At 39.6% G+C, this 19,092-nt stretch overlaps 1 protein-coding gene across 7 annotated transcripts in view; it reads left to right on the top strand.

Annotated features, from left to right (window-relative positions):
* Window positions 1–19,092, top strand: part of CACNB2 (calcium voltage-gated channel auxiliary subunit beta 2) — a 246,102-nt gene that overhangs the window by 132,704 nt on the left and 94,306 nt on the right. The window contains exon 1 of one of the 7 annotated variants that reach the window (XM_082753057.1): window positions 5,698–5,834. The exons of the other annotated variants lie outside the window; for them this stretch is intronic. Coding sequence (XP_082609183.1) covers window positions 5,802–5,834 — 33 coding nt within the window. The 5' untranslated portion in view covers window positions 5,698–5,801. Of the gene's footprint in view, window positions 1–5,697; window positions 5,835–19,092 lie in introns of those variants that run through there. 7 annotated transcript variants of the gene reach the window in all.

Below are 19,092 nucleotides of genomic sequence, written 5' to 3'. Positions count from 1 at the left end.
ATAGTTCCATGGGCATACTTTCAAACTTTATTATTCATCAATTGTAAGGTTGTTATGGGGATCTAAGATGTGACAATAATCTTAAAGAGGTCTTTAATTATGGCATCTTCATTTAGTTGCCATTGTTTAGTAATATACCTGAATGAAATAGTATCTCATCAAATAAAATGTTACTTATCAACCCTTTTTCAGATGTACACCATATGTAGAACATTAAAAATATCCTATGTAGTGTATGGACTTTTATGTAAGGAGTGAACTTTAAATTTATGTATATGTAATACAATACACTGAAAAGAAATACAAAGTCTTCTGGATTTGAGTGCAGAGCATCTCTGTGGTTTGGAGTCTGCATCATATTCTGGGATGCTGCCCAACACTTCTGAAATGAAAATCTAAGAAAAAACAATATCCAGTGAACCTTTTAATTGATTCAAACTATGTATTTTCAGGAGGTGCTTTAAAAAGAAAGGAAGGTGTTATCCAAGAGAACTGGAAGAAGAGGTCTGTGTCGAGTTGTCCTCCCCTCCCACCATAATTTACAGATAGGAACATTTAGCAGGGGCTGAATTATGTACTGGTAGTGAAAGGATATGAGCCTTCGTGCAGCAGCGTGGTTCTCTGACCAATTCTAACTCTTCTGGGTTAGTTTGCTTCCAGTCTCCTTTGCTGGGAGCGTCCGATCCACTTCCATAAAGTACTCAGATACTTCTTAGAACACAGTCTCATTTCCTTGTTGCTTTAACTACTGGGACACTGATTGCTTTGGTAGTTCATTCAAGAAGTAACTGGCTATAGGAATTGAAGAAGACCCATTCTTCAAAACATTCCTAAGGACAGGAACACACAGGCTTCAGTTTCTTTTGGTAGCTCTTTCATGGATCAATAACACTTCTGGAGATGCAATTGGGCACAGTTTATGCCAATGTAAATGCAGTGCCCACAGTTTTAGTGAGCACCATAGGAGAAAATGAATGGGACAGCTAAATTGCTAAATTTCATTGGAAAAAATGAAAAAATTACTTGCTAATTATCGTTTTCCAATTTAAGTAGCACTGTTAAACACCTATGTAGTATTGATGCAGGAGAGGATAGTTTGGAAGACAGGTAATTGAAGAGAAATAGCTCTTGTTCTTCAGTCTTGTATGTGAAAGGGAATGAATTTTCTGGAGTTTTCTGCCACAGGTAAATGAAAAATGAAAATAGGAACATTGCCAACATTCCCTTAAGCATGAAGCACTCCTTGTGTTTACAAGAAAATTCCTGTTGCTAGCTGTGCAAAAGAAAGTTACAAGCTATTGATGCTCTTCACTGGGATTTGAATGTGAATCTGAATTAGGTAAGAGGGAGTCAATTGCTTTCCATTAGAGTTCTTGAAGGAAAAAATAGTTGTTACTACTGGATGCAAGTTGAAAGATTTGTGTTTATCAAGGAGCGTCTGTTTAGTCTATTAACCTTGACAACCGTGTCAGCAGTTTTTTCTGTTTGTTTTCCCAAAGGCACTATGTTGAAGTAGTATGATATACAAGGTTATTTATAGTGGAGACGATTCATAGCTATGCTTAAAAGACATGGGTCAGAGTTTAAATACTGGAGTTGAATGCTGTCCTAGACAATTTGAAAAGTCATTATGTTTAATCTTTCAAAAGTAAAATCAAGGGGTGGAATCAATAACATCTCAGCATGAACTAGATTTTATTTTTTTTTTTTTTAATATATACAAGTTTGTTATGGTTTCACAGGTTTCTTGAGGTAGGAAGGCACCTTTTGAGATAAGCTAGTCCAATTGCCTGCCTGGAGCAAGGTCAGCTAGGGCTGGTTGCCCAAGATCAGGTCCAGGCAGCTTCTGAGTATTTCCAAAGATGGAGACTCCACAACCTCTCCAGACAACCTGTTCTAGTGCTCAGTCACACTTACAGTAAGAGGAAAAATATATTATTTTTTTTCCTGATGTTGCATCTGAATTTCTTGTATTTTAATCTGCACCCATTGCTTCTTGCCCTGTCACTGGGAATCACTGAGAAGAGTCTGGCTCTGTCTTTTTTTACTCCTTCCCATTAGGGATTATACACATGAATAGATTTGTATGAAAGGAACAAAATTTACAAAAACAAACAGAGCAAACAGTCCACATTCATTGACACACCTATGGTTTAGATTGCTTACCTTTATTAACAGATGTTTCATATTGCTACTGCTGTCCTTGATTCCATGGATGAGTAAGGACTACTCTACAAGTAATTGAACACATTAGAACACTTAAGAGATAATTTCTTTTATTCTTGTGATTTACTCATCATTTCAGACTATAGTCTTGACTCTCATGGCCAAGCCTTCAGGTAGCTTGTTTTTCTTTAGTCTGAAGGCTGAATCTTAAGGTGCAGTCTGGATCAAGTTGTGTTTGTTTTCCTGTGTAGCTCTTTGTCACACATACTTAAAAGCATGTGTCATGCTGGAAGGTACCAGTGGAGGAGAGGAGTAATTCCACACTGTGGCAGACTCTTTTGCTTTGTTTCCACATTCTTTCTTTGCAGAGCTGTTTCTGTCCTTTTGTCACTCTGTGTTTATTCCAGCTCCATTGATATCCTAAACTTGCTTTCTTGCTGAATTCTCTATCCTATAGGATTTTAGGTAGTCCCTAATTGGTTGATCAGGCAGTTCTCCTCGGGCATCCCAGTTCTGGGTCAGCATCTTTCTGAGCTGCTCCACGGTATTCCCCTGTTCCCTGGTTATCCTAGCCTGGCTTTAGGCTAGTCAGCTAGCTATGCAGGTCTTTCCAAATCGTATTGGATTCCATGCCCTACCTTGAACACTTTTATCAGTCAATCTTCATATGTCTGCTGGCCTAGCTTTTAGTGTGTCCTTCCTGTAGGGCACGCTGCTTACTTTCCTAGTTCTGCACTTTTTTTTTTCTTTTTTTACCTTCCCATTCCCACTACTGCTGCTGTCCCATCACTGCCTGATTCCCATTTCCAACCCACTCCTCTCTCTGCCATTTCCACTTCTGTGCTTACTCTTTCTACACTGATCCTGAGATTTTTCATCTGTACTGCCTTGTGGCAAGGATCAGTACTGGAGAGACACTGTCCTTCAAGTGCTGTCCAGTCCCATGCCACACTGAGCCACCAGAGAAGGGATGCACAGAGAAAATCCACTGCTGTCACTTAGCCATGGACTAGGAGTGGAGGCCATTCACATGTTGTTATAAGTTTAAACATCCTCAACAGGGGTGACATTTTTGCAGACTTTAACTCTTGAACCATAAAAGCTATATACAGACTTGCTTTCTGGAGCCCTAAGATAGACTTGGGTACCTGTCATGATGTTTCAGTTCAAGAGAGCAATGAGCAATTCAGCTTATTTACCGTCCAAGCTGCCAGACTCTGGCTGCTTGTACTGTCGGTAGTGAGAATTGCTTGTGACATGTAAGTCACTTATGGTGACAGTCTGAATAAAGCCCTTAGTCTCTGCTGAGTGTATGTGAACTGTAATCCCCCCTGCCCCCTGATTTCATATTCATGCCCTAAGTACAGGAGCTGATGAAACTGTTCAGAAAAAGATCACCACAATTGTTTAATACATGGAGAGCAATATGCTTTCCTTATTCTTGATAGTAGGAACACTTGTGACAGTTCCGTTGTTTTTGTTTTTTTTTTTCTGTTTTTTTTTTTTTTTTTTTTTTATTTTTTTCAATTGCTTATAAGAGCTGTATGAGACAAGTAAAGTAATAGGTGATGACACTACCTTTGCCTAGTATTGACAGGTGTGGTTTCACATTAAGAAGCTGTGCAGTAAAGCTGAGACAATTATGTTCAAATTAATAAGCGTATGTAACCATGCTCTTTCAGCATCAGTAGTGGCAACTGTCTTGGATGAGTGATAATTGCATTCTGTTAACAGTGTTTTATAGCTGTTATTTACCTTGATGCAGGAATGGTGCATGTTTTGTTTATTTGTGGCAACACAATATTATGATATTCCTTGTTTGAAGCATAATTCGCAATTGATATAATGTGAAGTGACCGGTTTGGCTGACAGATTAAACTACTGCTATTTTGTAAACATATGGCTGGAGGATAGTGAAAGGAAAGAAAATTAATATCTTCTGATCTCTAATTTGCTCTTTCCAAGAGTACCTAGCTTGGTTTTAACTCTGCATTTGAATATATACACTAACTTAAATCATGATTTATGAATCATGTCACATACAGTCAACAGAGGCCCAAAGGTCTGTTTTGACAGCGAAGGCAGATTGAGAGAAGAGTATTGTAACTCATGCAAAGAAACTGAGATAGTCAAGATCTGTTTAAAATAAGCAGGGTGCTGGGGGAGGAAGAATGGGGAAGATGTCTACACCATACTTGAAGTGCATCATTTGGTGTTTTTCTTAGGGAAGAGCTCTGGTCCTCTTTTCTATGTGGAAGACAAAGAAGTTAAGCAAGACAAACTGTTTTTCAGTGCTGTGTGTGTTCATGGTGTCTTATCATGGTACGTTGTGTGTTACACTCATATAATATATATATATGGGTAAGTATACACACACATCTATTTTCTTCAGGTATTACATGCTCACAACACTAGTAATTTTTCCTAGAGTTTATGTATAGTCCTGAGTACAGGATATATTGCCAGCAGCACTATGAGCTCTAAGGAAGAGCTCGTATCAGAGGGTTGAGCAGGGAGGATATGGGTTTCCTAGTGCTGCTTTAAAGCTGTTACTCGATGCCAACTGGTGGCCTCTTCCCAGCTGTGGAGGTCAGCCTCTAACAGTGGGCAATTCCATATACCTGACTTATTTTGTATTCCTAAACCAGTTTTAATGAGATACATTTTTAAAGTGCTGTTTTAATATGATATTTGGAATGCTGGCAGTGAATCAGTCTCCGAGGACTTTTAGTCTCTGGTGTTTTACCCTGCTCTTTGGCTGCTTCTCCCCTTTCTTGCCTGCCTTTCCTCGGGCATTCCTCTCTACCTGGTTTGGAGCTAGGGCAGGAGCCAGGTGTGGCCTCAGGTGTCCCTGCCACGGGCAGCAGGGATCGCTGGAGCCACGTCCTGTACCAGGAGGGTGCTGGGCACAGGTTGTCTGGTACCTGAGTGCCATCACGCTACAGAGATTAAGTTGCACCACGCTTCTCTAGCAGAGCAATCTGGGATTAATCAGCAGAAGGAAGCGATGGAGTGAAACATAGCAACGGAAAACAATCCTGGAATGATTTTTTTTTTTTTTTTTCTTTATGAGAGAAACAGCGGGACAGATACCTCCCAGGCTTTCTGCAGAGCCTTCAGAGGACTCAGAGCAACCTTTAGGTGAGCTCGGGAATCCAGACCCGATTTCCACCTCCTGCGACTTCAAGCAGTCGCTGTGGCTCACAGGGCGATTCGCTTCACTTCGCTTCACTTCGCTTTGCTTCACTTCGTCTCTCTCCCCCCTGCCGCGGCCGCCCCGCCGCCATCTCCCCGAGGGCTCTGCCCTCACCACAGCGGGGCCCGGGGGGCTCTGCCCCTCCACAGGCCGCAGCCGCGGAGCCAGTCGGCGCCTGACAGGCGGCAGGAGTTCGCCGGGCCGCCCCGGTCCCGATCCCCATCGCGATCCGGGTCCCGGTCCTGATCCCGATCCCGGCCCCCGGCGCCGCGGGGCTCCGGGCAGCGCCTCCCCGGCCGCTCGCAGCGAGGAGCTGCAGCTGCGCGGCGGCACAGGCAGGGGCAGCGAGGGGCAGAGCCCGCCTGGCTGAGGCGGAGAAGTTGGAGATGCAGTCGGAGCCGGTGCCGTAGGCGGTCGGGGCGGCCGGGAAGGGGTAGCGATGTACCTTTTTGGCAGCGAGGAATACGAAGCGGTAAGAGAACGCGTGGATTTTCTTCTTACGGTTTCTTGTAACGCTGGATTTACCGGGCAGCTTTGAAATTCTGCTGGTGCTCTGCTTTCTGTGGTTGGACTTAGTACTCGCCAGTTTGCTTTGCAAAGTGGCATTGCTCTGCAAGTCCTTCAAGTAGCGAGGTACTACTTGGTAGCTAAAACTGAATTTCCTTTCCTTGTCACGTTTATTGATGCTGAAAATACCAAAATACTGGCTGTTATGAGGCTAGCCAGACTTTGGGCTGCACTTCCAGATAATTGAGAATTCTTCTCAGACTTTGCACTCTAGATGGACTACAAGTGGGTTGCAGAGCTGACCTTAATTGTATATTTGTGGGAGCATTGCCAAGCCATTTCTTTTGTCCAGTTCATAACATGCCATTGTGATGTAATGTTACGTCCATCATAAGAGCTAGCTTAACAAAAACCCGCAGCACACCCGTGTTAAGATCTGACGCTGTTTTTACTCCAGCATTAGTGTAAAATGACACTTTAAATTAGTTGGTGATGTAAGAGGAGATGAGAAGAAAACCGCAAATAACTCCGCATTGTTGCATAGCATTGGTATCTGACATAAAAGTTGCAGTTTTGCAGCCTGAGGCTCAAGCGCTGTGTTGTAAGCGGCGTGGATGGATTCTTCCACCCCCACACAACTCGTGACCAAGGCACGACCTGAGGAGCTATGGAGAAAAATAATGAGACCAAAGGAATTGTTTATGAACTTTGCTATAGGAAAGCAAAGCAAATTTCGCATGTTAAAAAGCGGCACATTCTTTGCATACAACTTGCAGTTGCAAATGTTTTGTTTTGATTATTGAAATTGTTCTTTGAAGTATGAAAGCGCCTTTTATGGCGTTCTGGGTTCTCCAACACATTTCAAGGAATTAATTTAGTTACTTTGGATTTTTTCCCCCTTGTTTTGTAATGCCAAACAGCTCTGTTTTTGAGATGCAGGAAACGTAGAAGAAGTTGTTGAGGAAAATAATTTAAATGCAGCTGTCTGCACATTGAACTCATTTGTGTGTGCAAGTCACACAAACTTTCACAGACCAAGCAAGGAAACTGAAAAGAGCTTGGTTTCTTCAAAGCAGTAAACAACATGGCATTACAGCAATTATGTTGCAGATTCACTGATTGTTTAAAAAAGTAGACAAGCAAGAAAGTTTCCAACTATAAGCTTTTAATAGACTGTTTTTCTTTACTCCATTGCATTGTTGTAGTTATGTGTAAAGGGTTGCAAATCTGTATTGGTTGTTTTTGTTTTGTTTTGCAGTCTCAGTGTTCCTCTACACCTTTTGCAGTTACTGTTTAGTAAAGGGAGTGGGAGCTTTGGGTCTGAAATATTCAAGTACATTGAAAGTCGCCTAAATAGCTGAAGAATGGTGCTAGGGCTGTGGAGCCCAGTGCATCGCTCAATCGCTTGTCCTGATACTGTTTCAACTTTATTAAAAATATAGAAGTTCTCTGTCATAGAAAATAGTTTAATGTTTAAGACACCTGTCCCAGGCGGGTGGGACATCGCATTCCAGTTCTTCCACGTAATTAAGCAAAGTGAAGTGGCATCAGTAGAAAAATGTAGGAAGTCCACAATGAATTGCATGGGTTTTGGTGTGTGTATGTTTGTTTTACCTTCAGTATCTCTAGAGGTCCATGAAACCAAAGTTTATTGCTTTGCCCAAACAAAATGTTTCATTAAGTCCATACCAAAATATCTTTTTTTCTCTCTTTTAAGCAAGATTATTCTGGGGAAAATACGGGTCTGCTTTTTTTAGTGTTATTTTGGCAGCCAAACTTACCAAGATGTTTGTTTACTCAGTGATAAGATTGTAATGGGGCTATTCTTAAAATCACCAAAAATAGAAAAGATGGCCTATGAAAGCTTGAAGAACAGTTTTATTGTTCAATAAAACCTAGAATCAATGGAAAATTTCTCTTTGTACAGATCTGTAGTTCATGAAGCCATATGCTCTGCGCTGTGGAAAAGGCATTTGTTTTATCTTCCCACACAAACAATTACTTATGAATCACTGAAGGACAAAGACAGTGAAAAGAATGACAATGAAGAATCTTGAGATTTTGTTTAAAGTTCACTATAAATTTCAGACAATTTAAAATGAGTGTGAGACATTCTAGCTGTGAAAGTAAAATGTAACTTTTGTCCTAGAAAGATTACTAATAAAATTAAACATTGCGTGATTAAACTCTCTCTTAAAGGAATTCAATAAAGCCCTCTTAGAAGCCCAGCCCTTGAATAACTCTCTCTTTGACCACTGTGTGTTTCATATGCACACCTGTATATCTATGTGTGTACACGTTTGAAGCAACAGGAGCACGTGAAGTGATATTCCAACTCAGTTAACTTCAACAGCATAACTTTAGCTATTTAGACTGGTACATCCAGGTTTTGCATGTGGTTTTGAAAACCTCATTGGTTTTCTTTTTATTCCAGTGCATAAACAAACATCCACTATTAGTTAATTCTGAGTGCATAATAAGTCTAGATACCTGTCAGCACTGATACTCAATTTGTGTACTACCCGCAAACCTTGGATAAACAAAGATAATGTTACTTAAAGATCAGATATCAAAGGCAATGCTGGGGTTTAGAACGACTCAAAATTCAGAAAAAAATTGCTCATATCATGAAATAGAAATATTTTTTTAAAATGACTTGATAGAACCATGTGGCTATTGTCCTCTCCTGTTTGAATGCTTATTTTTTCATAAATGTTGACTCGGGATATTAAATGTCTTTAGCATTGCATTTTAGCACTTTAGGTAAAATGTGTAACCTCTTAAGAACTGATGGAATAAACATTTTTTTTTGTGCCATAAACTGGAAATGCTGAAATGTTCGAGTCTAGCAAGCAATTTTATTTCATAAATAGAGGAATCCATAAAAAGCTATAGGCCAAGCTATCTTATTTGTGGCTACAACTTTTTTTTTGTGTAGGGATTTCCTGTTTGCAAAATAAACTTCTGGAACAGAACAGAATTGGAATAGCTCGTCAAAACCAATGAAGAGTGGGAACTCCTTTTCATGGCTGTCTGGTAAATCATACTCAGCATTAACCTCCCAGAGCAAAAACATTTGAAAATTACTCCAAACAGCCTTTTTAGTCACTACATAAAGGATAAGGGAAATGTAGGGTTGCTTGGCTCTCACTATGGACTGCGTTTGGCCCAGCAGGGCTTTTCCCACAGCCACAGATCCTCTGCTCCTGCTGTTGGGTGAGCTTTGTGCAGGCCGTAGGTTATCTGCAGCCGTGTCCCACCACTGCCGTCTTCCTAGGCCCCCGGGTTTAGGTGCACAAACCAAGACTGTCAGGGGTTGCTTGTCTGTCTGTCATCGGGTCTGGGACATGTCGGTGTCTCCCTGCATCCCTCTGGGGTAGAGATATTGGGCTGTCTGCTAGCAGGATGTTCAGGCACCATGTTTGGATTAATTCAGATTTCTTCTGAAGACAGGTTGACTGTTGAAAAGGTGTTTTGTAGCAGCGTATTTCTGAAGTAGGGAGGAGTTTTCTCAGTAATTTCTCATTTAATGAAAATCACTGAATTTCCTTCCCTTTTGGTTTCATATGTCCTTCCTGAGGTCAATTAGGTGAATTTATATTTATTTACATGTAAATATTCATTAAATTTATAGCCAATCTAAAATGAAATGACAAAGGGAAGGGTATGTGCTAGTTTAGGAGAAAGCGTGGTGGTCTGGGAAAAGATTTAACTCCTCAGAACTGCAGTTCATTTTAACTACTCCAAAACCTCTGCAGTTGAGATAAAGTGCTGATAACTGAATTCACAGTTTAAAACACTATCCTTCTCTGTCCCCATTAATCGCATTAACCCTTTGAACCCAACTTAGAGGGGGTTTGAACTGTATCTGTTGAACTTCCCGCTACAAAATGGTAGGCATGCAAGTTTCTTCTTTGTCTTCAGAAATAATTTGAAGTGAAAGGCTCTAATAGTCTATTGCTTCAACAGAATTTGTCCCAAAGGAGCAGTATCAACACTTGGAGTGTGTGTTTGCAGGCACCTTGCTTTCTTTTTCTGCACCAATGAGTCTTTATTATTACTTACTATTATTTCTACCCAGTGGAAAAAAATCAATACAAAAGTTGAAAAGTCCTGCAGCCCCAGAATAGCCTGGTGGGATGAGGGAGATGGCAAACACAAAAGATCTCCATCAGAAGAAAAGCTAGGCCTGTAAATGTAAAGGGAAAGGGCAGTGCAGCTCAGAGGACTGAATAACCTGCACAAACAGGGAAATGGAAAACACTTTCACCACTTGGCACTGCAGTGCCTACAGTTTGCTTCTTGCTCTTCTTTAGTTGCCTATCTAAAGATTGACCAAGATCTAATGAGTAAAACTGCTGGTAAATTTGATGATTACTTCTTTGTTAGTAAACACTATTTCTAGAAATTTTAGAAGTATCACAAAAATGAAATACTCATAATTTCTTGCAATTAGAGATAAATGGTGTTTTGACAAAGGTGACAGGCCATCTATATACCATCTATATTACTTTATATTATGAGCCTGTTGGGGGAGAAAGGGGGTAGAAACACCAGAAAAACATCTGATAGCTTTCTAATTCTTTTTTGGAGTAATAGTGGTTTGTTTACTCAAGTTCTTGTAAAATACATGCCAGGTGATGGAGCATATAGGTACAGGATCATGCTTTTAAGAAATTATATCTGGTGTTCAGTACTTTGAACAGTATTCTCCTTTACATTTTTTTTCCTTTTAACTTTTAGCTACACTACTACTGAAATACATTTTCTCAAATATCACATGCAACTTCCAAACTTTTGCAGAAAAATAGCTGTTTTTTAACTGAATAAACTCAAAATTTGATTCTCAAAATCATTTACTCTTCATAGATTTCTCTATGAAAATATCTGTAGGAGAAATGTAAAAACCTCCTTATAATTTTGGTGATGCGTTCATGAGGTCCAGAGCAAGTGTTCTGTTTGTCTTATAAATCCAGCATTTGTCACTTGAATTCTCCAAGCAAAAGTTTTGAAGTTGTCAATTTAAATTAAATCTTCAGTTCCCTGGAGTTTGCTTATGTCCTTTTGCAGGATGGAGCACTTTGCGTAGAATATTAAGGATGATGTTGACAGATGCCAGTTATGGTTCCTGCAGGGCAGCCTGTTCTGCTAAGAAGTATGAAAGTCTGTCTGCTACATTTCTGAAGGAGTGGAAGGTCTTGCAGCAGTCTAATATTCCAACTGAGAATAGGTGCTTTTTGAGTGCTATTAGTGAATCAGTCAAACCCTGATTCCATTTGCAGCAGGCATACTGCTTACAGGGCTAATTTTGCTATAAAAAGGGGAAAAAAAAACACACCTATTTTAGAAACTTGCTATTGTAAGTCCTAGAAATCGGTCAGGCAAACACATTTATGCATTTTCAGTGTTTATTCTGAGTCATTGTTAATTACCTTATTTCATAAACTGAGTAAAGGGAGAAAGGATAATCAGGGTATTGTTACGAATGGAAAGAGTCACATATCAGTGTTGAGCAATGTTGTGTTTGTTGGTTTTTAAATTATATTGCAGATTTACACAGGACCATGCCATGTCTACAAATCATACATCAGGATTGTATGTTTGGGAAACTCACTCACTCGAATTGCAAGCACGGTTCTGCAAATTACCTGTGGGAGAATACTTAAAATGAAACCCTGAGATTTGGAAAGACTTTTGTTGTTTATCTTAGGTCAGCCTAAGGCAGCAACATCTTGTGTCGGGTGAATATGTCATGAGGCACACGTGAGAGTAACTTGGAGGGCAGACTTGAAAGGACAGAAAACTGAACTTGTGATTTGTCTATCCTCAGACAAATCACTTGACATTTTGGTTTGCTGCCTTTAAACTTTAGACGATATTTGGTTCTCTTCGCTTAATGATAGAGGTTTAACCTGTTAAGGCTGGTAAGTTGCTTTAAAGTTACTGGCCTTACACATATCAAATGCTGATATTTGATTAAGTTGCAACTGCAAATGATGTATGCATGTACTAGGAATGAAGTTAGTTATTCATGCCTAAAACAGGGTGTTTAGTGAGAAGAACGCTACGTGAAAGATGTGTTCACAGCCAGAGCTGGATGTGGGTTTGTGAAATAGATGCACTTAGCAGCCCGTTGCACGTGGATCCTCTGCAGCAGCCAAAGTGGAGAAGCAATACAGTTTTTCTTTCCTAAATTGGAAAAATAAGGGTCATTCTGCATGGCATCATTCCCCACAGCTAGCTTGGAGATGTCTCAGCTGTGCTTTAGGCATTGCATGTGAGCTCTGGGATTCCCCCAAGGGAGAGCTGTGGGCTCTAAGCATGCACTGGGACAGCCCCTGAACTGGTGTCAGCTGCTACAGTGAAATGCTGAGGAGGAAAACTGTGCTAAACTCATGCACAGAGAGGTCATGGTCACTTCTGTGTTACTGCCAGGGTGCACAGCATGCTTTCCAGTTAATGATCTGTGCAATTGTACTGAAAATATTTTTTCCCCAGAGTCAAACAAGTGTTTAACCTCCTGTAGTGCCAAATTAGATATTTTTTTTTTATTAATGACAGCAATCTTCGTATATTTTTCTTGTCTCCTTTCTATAATTTGATTCTTACTGACTGAAAATGGAGCCATTCTGATTATTGACAGTGTATTAGAATAGAATAGTATCACAGAATCATTCAGGTCGGAAAAGACCTCTGAAATCATTTAGTCCAACCTTTAACCTAGTACTGACAAGTCCACCACTAAACCATGCTACTACATTCTACATCTTCATGTTTCTTGAAGACCTCCAGGGATGGTGACTTTACCACCTCCCTGGGCAGCCTCTTCCAATGCTGTACAACCCTTTCAGTAATGATTTTTTTCCTAATATCCAACCTAAACCTCCCCTGGTGCAACTTGAGACTATTTCTCCTCATTGTACCACTTGGTGCTCGGGAAAAGAGCCCAATTCTCACCTCGCTATAGCCTCCTTTAAGGTAATTGTACAGAGCCTCCCCTGAGGACCCCGTATAAGGTGTCACCTGAGCCTCCTTTTCTCCAGGCTAAACAACCCTAGCTCCCTCAGATGCTCCTTGTAAGACTTGTTCTTAAGACCCTTCACCAAATATTAGAGGGATGCACACTGTGTCTGGCCTTCCCCTCCCTCCATCTCCCCATCATGACGCACATGCCAGCCTGTCGACTGTAGCTCAGCCATCCCTCACGTGGAGTGTAACTCATTTGTTTCTAAGTGTGGTGTCTTGGAGTATGCTCTGCTCTCTGAAACTTAATACGAGGATCTGCAATTAACTTATAGTAACAGGGATTTCTGACAGCGAATATGAGGCAAATTGATGGCAAAAATTAACCCGGACCTTTTCATACCAGGTTAATGCTGAGTGTCTGAAGGCAATGAATGTACCTCTTGCTGTGGAAATGAGACACAAGTAGCTCACCATAGCTGAGAAACAGGTTTGTAACCGAGGCATGCACAGGAGGGAGCCATGGGAAGTGAAGAAGGCCAAGTGGTTTCTGGCATTTAGAAACCAGCCACGCTGCCCAACTCCAGATGATCCAGTAGCAAGGGAGAAGTTGTATCCTTCCTTCTTCAAGGACTAGAAAATATGAGTTTTTGGAGGCGAGGGGAAGAGATGAAGAGTGTGCAGGCTGGCCTGGGTTGGCAGGAATAGTGCAGTTCATTGCACAGTTATGAAGGAAAAAACAATGAAATGAAACCAAGTATTTTCAAGTTGCACACACAGATAACTATGGGTGAGCATCCTCATGTTGTTTTCATAGCTCCCTCTTTGCTTCTCACTTTTTTCTCCCAGTTTGTACTAAGTGCTCATGGGGAAAAAAACCCACAAGGACTGCACATGAGTGCAGAGCCCCGTCTCTGTGTTCCCTCCATCAAACTGCACGAGGTAGCCCTGTACCTCGCATCTCCTTTTCCATGTCTCAGATAGCATCAGGAAGGACGGGAGGAAGCCTTGCTCAGGACCTGGTTAAAGGAGAAGCTAATATTAGATCTAAGCCTGTAATTTGTTCCATTTTTTTTTTTTTTTTTTTGTGTGAGAATTTACTAATACGGAAAAGTACAAATCTGTGTGTGTGTAAAATACAGAACTATTTTTCTTTAGCAAGTTTATTTAAGAAAGTATCAAATACTTTTTTTTTTTTTTTTTTTTTTTTAAGTGAAATATCCTACTGCAGCTGATCTCATAAAGAATTTACTGTTTTTACGTGTTAGATGAAACCACACGGTCTCTGACTTCCTTCATAATTAACAATAGATCTGTATACAAGTGAAAACAAAGGAGCAGAAAACTAAAGTAAATTCTCGGTGTCCCAGATCTCTGATAAGGCAAACCAGGCCAGCCAAAACCAAGTGCATGAGCTCACAATAAAACAGAGGTGTTCCAGAAAGCCTGTCATGACTAGGGGCAGGTATTGAAAACACTTATTCAGTTGTGATTGTGTAGATTTGTTTTCAGAAATGTGGTATGAATGTATGATAAAGTACCATTACCTTTGAGTAATTCAGTGATATTCCTTGTACTTTTAGGAAGAATATTTACTGATTTGTTCAGTGGTTCTGTGGTGTCTTGAAATCTGGCAAAGCACAGCTCAACATCTCTTTCTGGACAGTTTACCTCAGTGACGTCAACCAGCATGAACTTTTACAAGAAAACACAAGCAAACATAGAAACATAGAATGGTTTGGTTTGGAAGGGAACTTAAAGATCACCCAGTTCCAACCCCCTGCCATGGGCAATGATACCTCCCACCAGACCAGGTTGCTCAAAGCCACAGCCAACCTGTCCTTGAATATAACTTCATGATTAGGAATAACCGAGTTTTTCCCTTCTGTATTGTCATCTGCTGTACAGGTCTCGCTATTTAAAAAATGGCTATTTTTCAGTGACAAATTTGAATGGAGTGTAACATAGCCAAAACAAACGTTAGCAGGAGAGGCACCAAGCTGGCTACAGCAGCACAGAACTAATGATGAGCTAATTCCTTGTGCTTCTCTGATTTACGTAGCTACAACAATGCAGAATTGGCTTGGATTTCCCTGCACACATCTGTGTATGTGTGTGTATATAGGTCCGCAGGCTTTGGGGAATTATTTACAACTTGCTCCCTGTTATGCCACATACATTCATACTTCATATTTAATTAGATGTCAGGAGACATCTCTAGTTAGAGAAGTCTTGTGGGTAAGAGATACTAATGTCACGCCTGTTTTAAGTCATTAATTTATAACTATTTATAACTCTCATGGTGGAACCCTATGCAGAAAAGTCACAGCTATTTAGAAGCAGGCAACCTGAATGTCTCTTGTTAAAGAAATGGGACTTGTATGTGCTGTGCATGGATATGATACAAGAAATTTCCAGAATTTGCAGGGGCCCCAGTGTGGTGTTTCTAAAAATAGAGTTATTTTAAAGTCTGTTCTCCAGTTAAGTATTTGTGACATGCATTTTGATTTCTGTGTTTTTTAGTCCATGGATAGATGGGAGTTAGCGAAAGGGGTACACATATAAGCTGTTTTATGTGAAAAATTGAAATCGTGACTCCCCTGCAGCACATACGGGAAGTTAAAGTCACAAAGGCATGTTCATGCTGTCTGCCGTACGTGCCCGGCTGCCTGCTGTGGCAGACTGCCTGGTTTAGATGCTCTATCTCGGGTAGTGCAGCTCTGTTTCTCCCATCTACAGTGTATGATGCTGTGTCTGGCAGCCTAGATCGCTCGTTGCTCCCTTGACCTTTCAACACCACAGTAGTTATGACAGTTAGATTAAACACTCCTGGCAGGCGGGCTGAATATAGTCTGACATCATTTTGATAGGAACCTTCCACACAGGTGAATCAAAAGCCAGAAAAATCTGTTTCAGATCATGCGATCTGGAAGTTCACCCCTTTCAGGCACAATTCCCTTTATTTCTTTTCTTCTTTTGCAGTTGAGTTTGTGTGTTCATGCCTGGATGGAAATAGAATTTTGTTTTCCAATCGGTTATGCTAAGTAGGTCTGATGAACCAGTTCCGAACAACTTATCAGATTAAACTTATTACTTACTTTTCTTCAATACTGGCTGTCAGGAAGTCTATCCTAGAAAAATCCATCCAGCTGTTTAACAAAGCTATGGGCATCTGTCTTTATGAAGATTTGCCTTCTATAAATAATAAACAAGCTCTGAACAATTGGGTTGACAAAATGAAGCACTGTTTGTTTACTCAGGCTATGTGTTACTTCCCAGATAGCAACTTCAGCTGATGAATAGGAATCACAAAATGCTGGGGATAGTTACTGCATTTTCTATAAGAATCACTAATTCTTCTTTCAGCAAATCTTTTATTTATGTAGAAACAGGTAATGCTAACCATGACAAGCTTGTTTATTATTTTGTGCGTGTCTGACCATATTAATAACTAGGATTTTTGCAGGGGAAAATTTAGTGAAACTTGGGTGTTTTGACAACTGTAATTACAGGACTGTAAAAACCAGCAATTTTAGAAGCTTTTCTCTGAGGAATGAATGAATGAAAGCCCTGAAAAGTTCTGAGTGTGTTTCTTTCTCATTTATAACACAATGTGAATCTACATATTTTAACTTAGCAATACATGATTGCATATCCATACAGTTTTAGGCATTTACAGTTCTAGGATAATGTACTGTCTTCTTTTATGATATGCAGTATAGTTTTATTGCTCTGATAAAAGTTGCAAACAAGTCAAATGGACTTAATAAGCATCATTTTTAATACAGTTTTGTCCTTTTTTAAGTCAGTTGCTGTGTTTTGTTCCAAATATCTCAGCAAATATTCTTATTAAAAAGAATTTGTTCAAATCAGAGTGTTTGTGTATTAGTGCAAGCAAAGTAATGCTGTTGCACAGGTCCAAAAAAAAAAAGTTTCCTACTAATATGAATTCTTAAGTCTAAGGTCAGTTAGACCATTACAGGAATTTTAAGCAGAGGGAAAAATAGTAGATGGTTCATAGAAGCAAAGCTGACACATGTATAACTATTATTAGTGTATTATATTATAATAATATGACTGTATTCCTTTAAGGAACAGCTCAAGATTGAAAGGAAAAGGTCCTTGCATGTCTTGTTATAATCTATATTTGCCCAAAAGTACATGAGATATTTACTTTCCTTACTGGAAGTGACTGCTTTTTCTATGTGATGAAGCTGGCTTTAATGAAAGTGGCTGTGTTGAACTCAATGCAGTTGTATTTCTTTGCATGTGCAAGCTGCTCAGCAAGATAAATTGTGAGGCTAAATGTCATTTAACTTCATAAATTATTATTTTAAGATGCTAGATTACTTTTAGAGTTCATTTATATATATATTTTTGGTATAGGAGGTTAACAAGGAAAATTATGTATTAAGTTGCAAAATTTCCACCCAGGGAGATTTTCAAAACTCAACTAGACAAGGCCCTGAGCAGCCTAACCTAGATTTCAATATGGCCCTGCCTTGAGCAGGAGGTTGGACTAGATGTCCTCCAGAGGTCCTCTCCAGCCTAATTTCTCATGTGATTCTCTTCAGAGCATATAGGCTATAGAGAAATATTGATGGCATTGAAATGGAAATTCCCATGTTTTATGGTATGAATAAAAACTCACTCACAGAAGTCAGCAATTGCCAATGATTTAGTTCCCATTGCTGAAAGATGCCTTATATAGGTCTGAGACTGTAGACCTTTGATCTGTAATTAATCCTAATTCTTTTGTCTTCATATGCATTCTATATAAACATGGTTATGAACCTATACAGAGAGAACTGAAGGACAGGGGTATTAGGTTGTTGCTCAAATATAGTCAATTTATCATATATATCATATTGTGGTTTACCACTTGTATTTAAGAAAGTTGTGTTCTGCTTTCCTTAATTATCTTGTGGTCTTTCTAAGATGGAATAATTCTTATTGTTCACTATAATTCTGTTGTTTGTTATACAGGCATCCTGGCAGGAACATGGGTGGCCTTCAGAGATGCTTAAATAAAATCATAAGGCTCATTGTACAAGACTCTAATACCATATGTGAAATTATGCTTTTGCTGATTGACTTTCCACTAAAATTTAACAGCAAGAAAATGATTTTTTAATCTAGTTATCACATACACTTGTTTGTCGATACCAGCTAATAATTTAACCTGCTTTGCCTTCTGGTTATGAGTTTTGCCGTGCATGCATGGATGTTATTGCCCTCTCCCCATCAGTTATGTAAATTTTAAGGAAAAATGAATAATTTTGCTCAGCCGTATCTTATTAGTACAAAAGAATTCTCAGATCAACTTGTATTCAGAGGTTTGATGGATTTCACAGAGAAGAACATCTGGGAAATGGTCAAGATAGGGCTCTTCTTAGTGTATTGAGGGAGAAAATACAGTCCAACTGATACCATTTCCTCCAACCATTGTGGCCTTGTCAGCATAGGACTAGGAAGATTTGAGCACTTTCTGTAATCAAATGCCTCCCAGTTATAAGCATACATTTAAAAAAAAAGGCAAATTAAAAAAAGGAAAAAAAAATGGTAAAAAAACTAACCATGAGTTATGCTGTTTTGCTTACGGCTATTTTAAATAAACCTGGACATCTGTGTTTGTAATTGTGGTGGGAGAGATTAGTCCTGCCGGTTACACAACATGTTTTGTGGATCAGCTTGCCTTGTGACAATTGACAGCGTTGTCCCTGCAATTCTGTGGTAGATTTTATGGCGTGAATAAAATGCTATTCCATTTAAATGAGATCTTTTTTACTGTGATCAAGGGGGGAACAAGAAGGAGCTACTCTTGAGATCATTGGCTATCCTGATTGTGAAAACGAACAGAGCTTTAAAATACATGATGCCTTTTGAAATCACAAAAGGATCCAAGCCTGCAGACAGCCAACAGAACACGAAAGGTTATAAAAGAGCACATTTGTGTTACTGTGCCAAGTTCAGCAACACGCGTTTCCTTTTATTCTCCATGAAGAGAGAAATAATAAACTGTAATTTTTGTTTCACCCCCTGTGAACTCAGAAACGTTAAGAGTAAAGGGGATGCTAAGTGTATGAGTTACCACTGATTACAGACTGAATTAACTCTTGCAGAAGGAAGGATGGAAGAAGGAAAGCTCATGTCTGGAGGGAGAAGTTCTGGTTTTCTAAATAAAAAGTTACAATACTTTGTAACAACTGCTTTAGCTTTATTTAAATCAGTTAAGGAAAAATGTAAAATAATAAATAAAT

This window comes from Aythya marila (genome assembly GCF_965140915.1).
Source record: "Aythya marila genome assembly, chromosome: 2".
In the NCBI taxonomy this organism is placed as follows: domain Eukaryota; kingdom Metazoa; phylum Chordata; class Aves; order Anseriformes; family Anatidae; genus Aythya; species Aythya marila.
The sequence above is the reverse complement of the archived record's forward strand: the minus strand, read 5'-3'. Positions and strand labels throughout refer to the sequence as shown.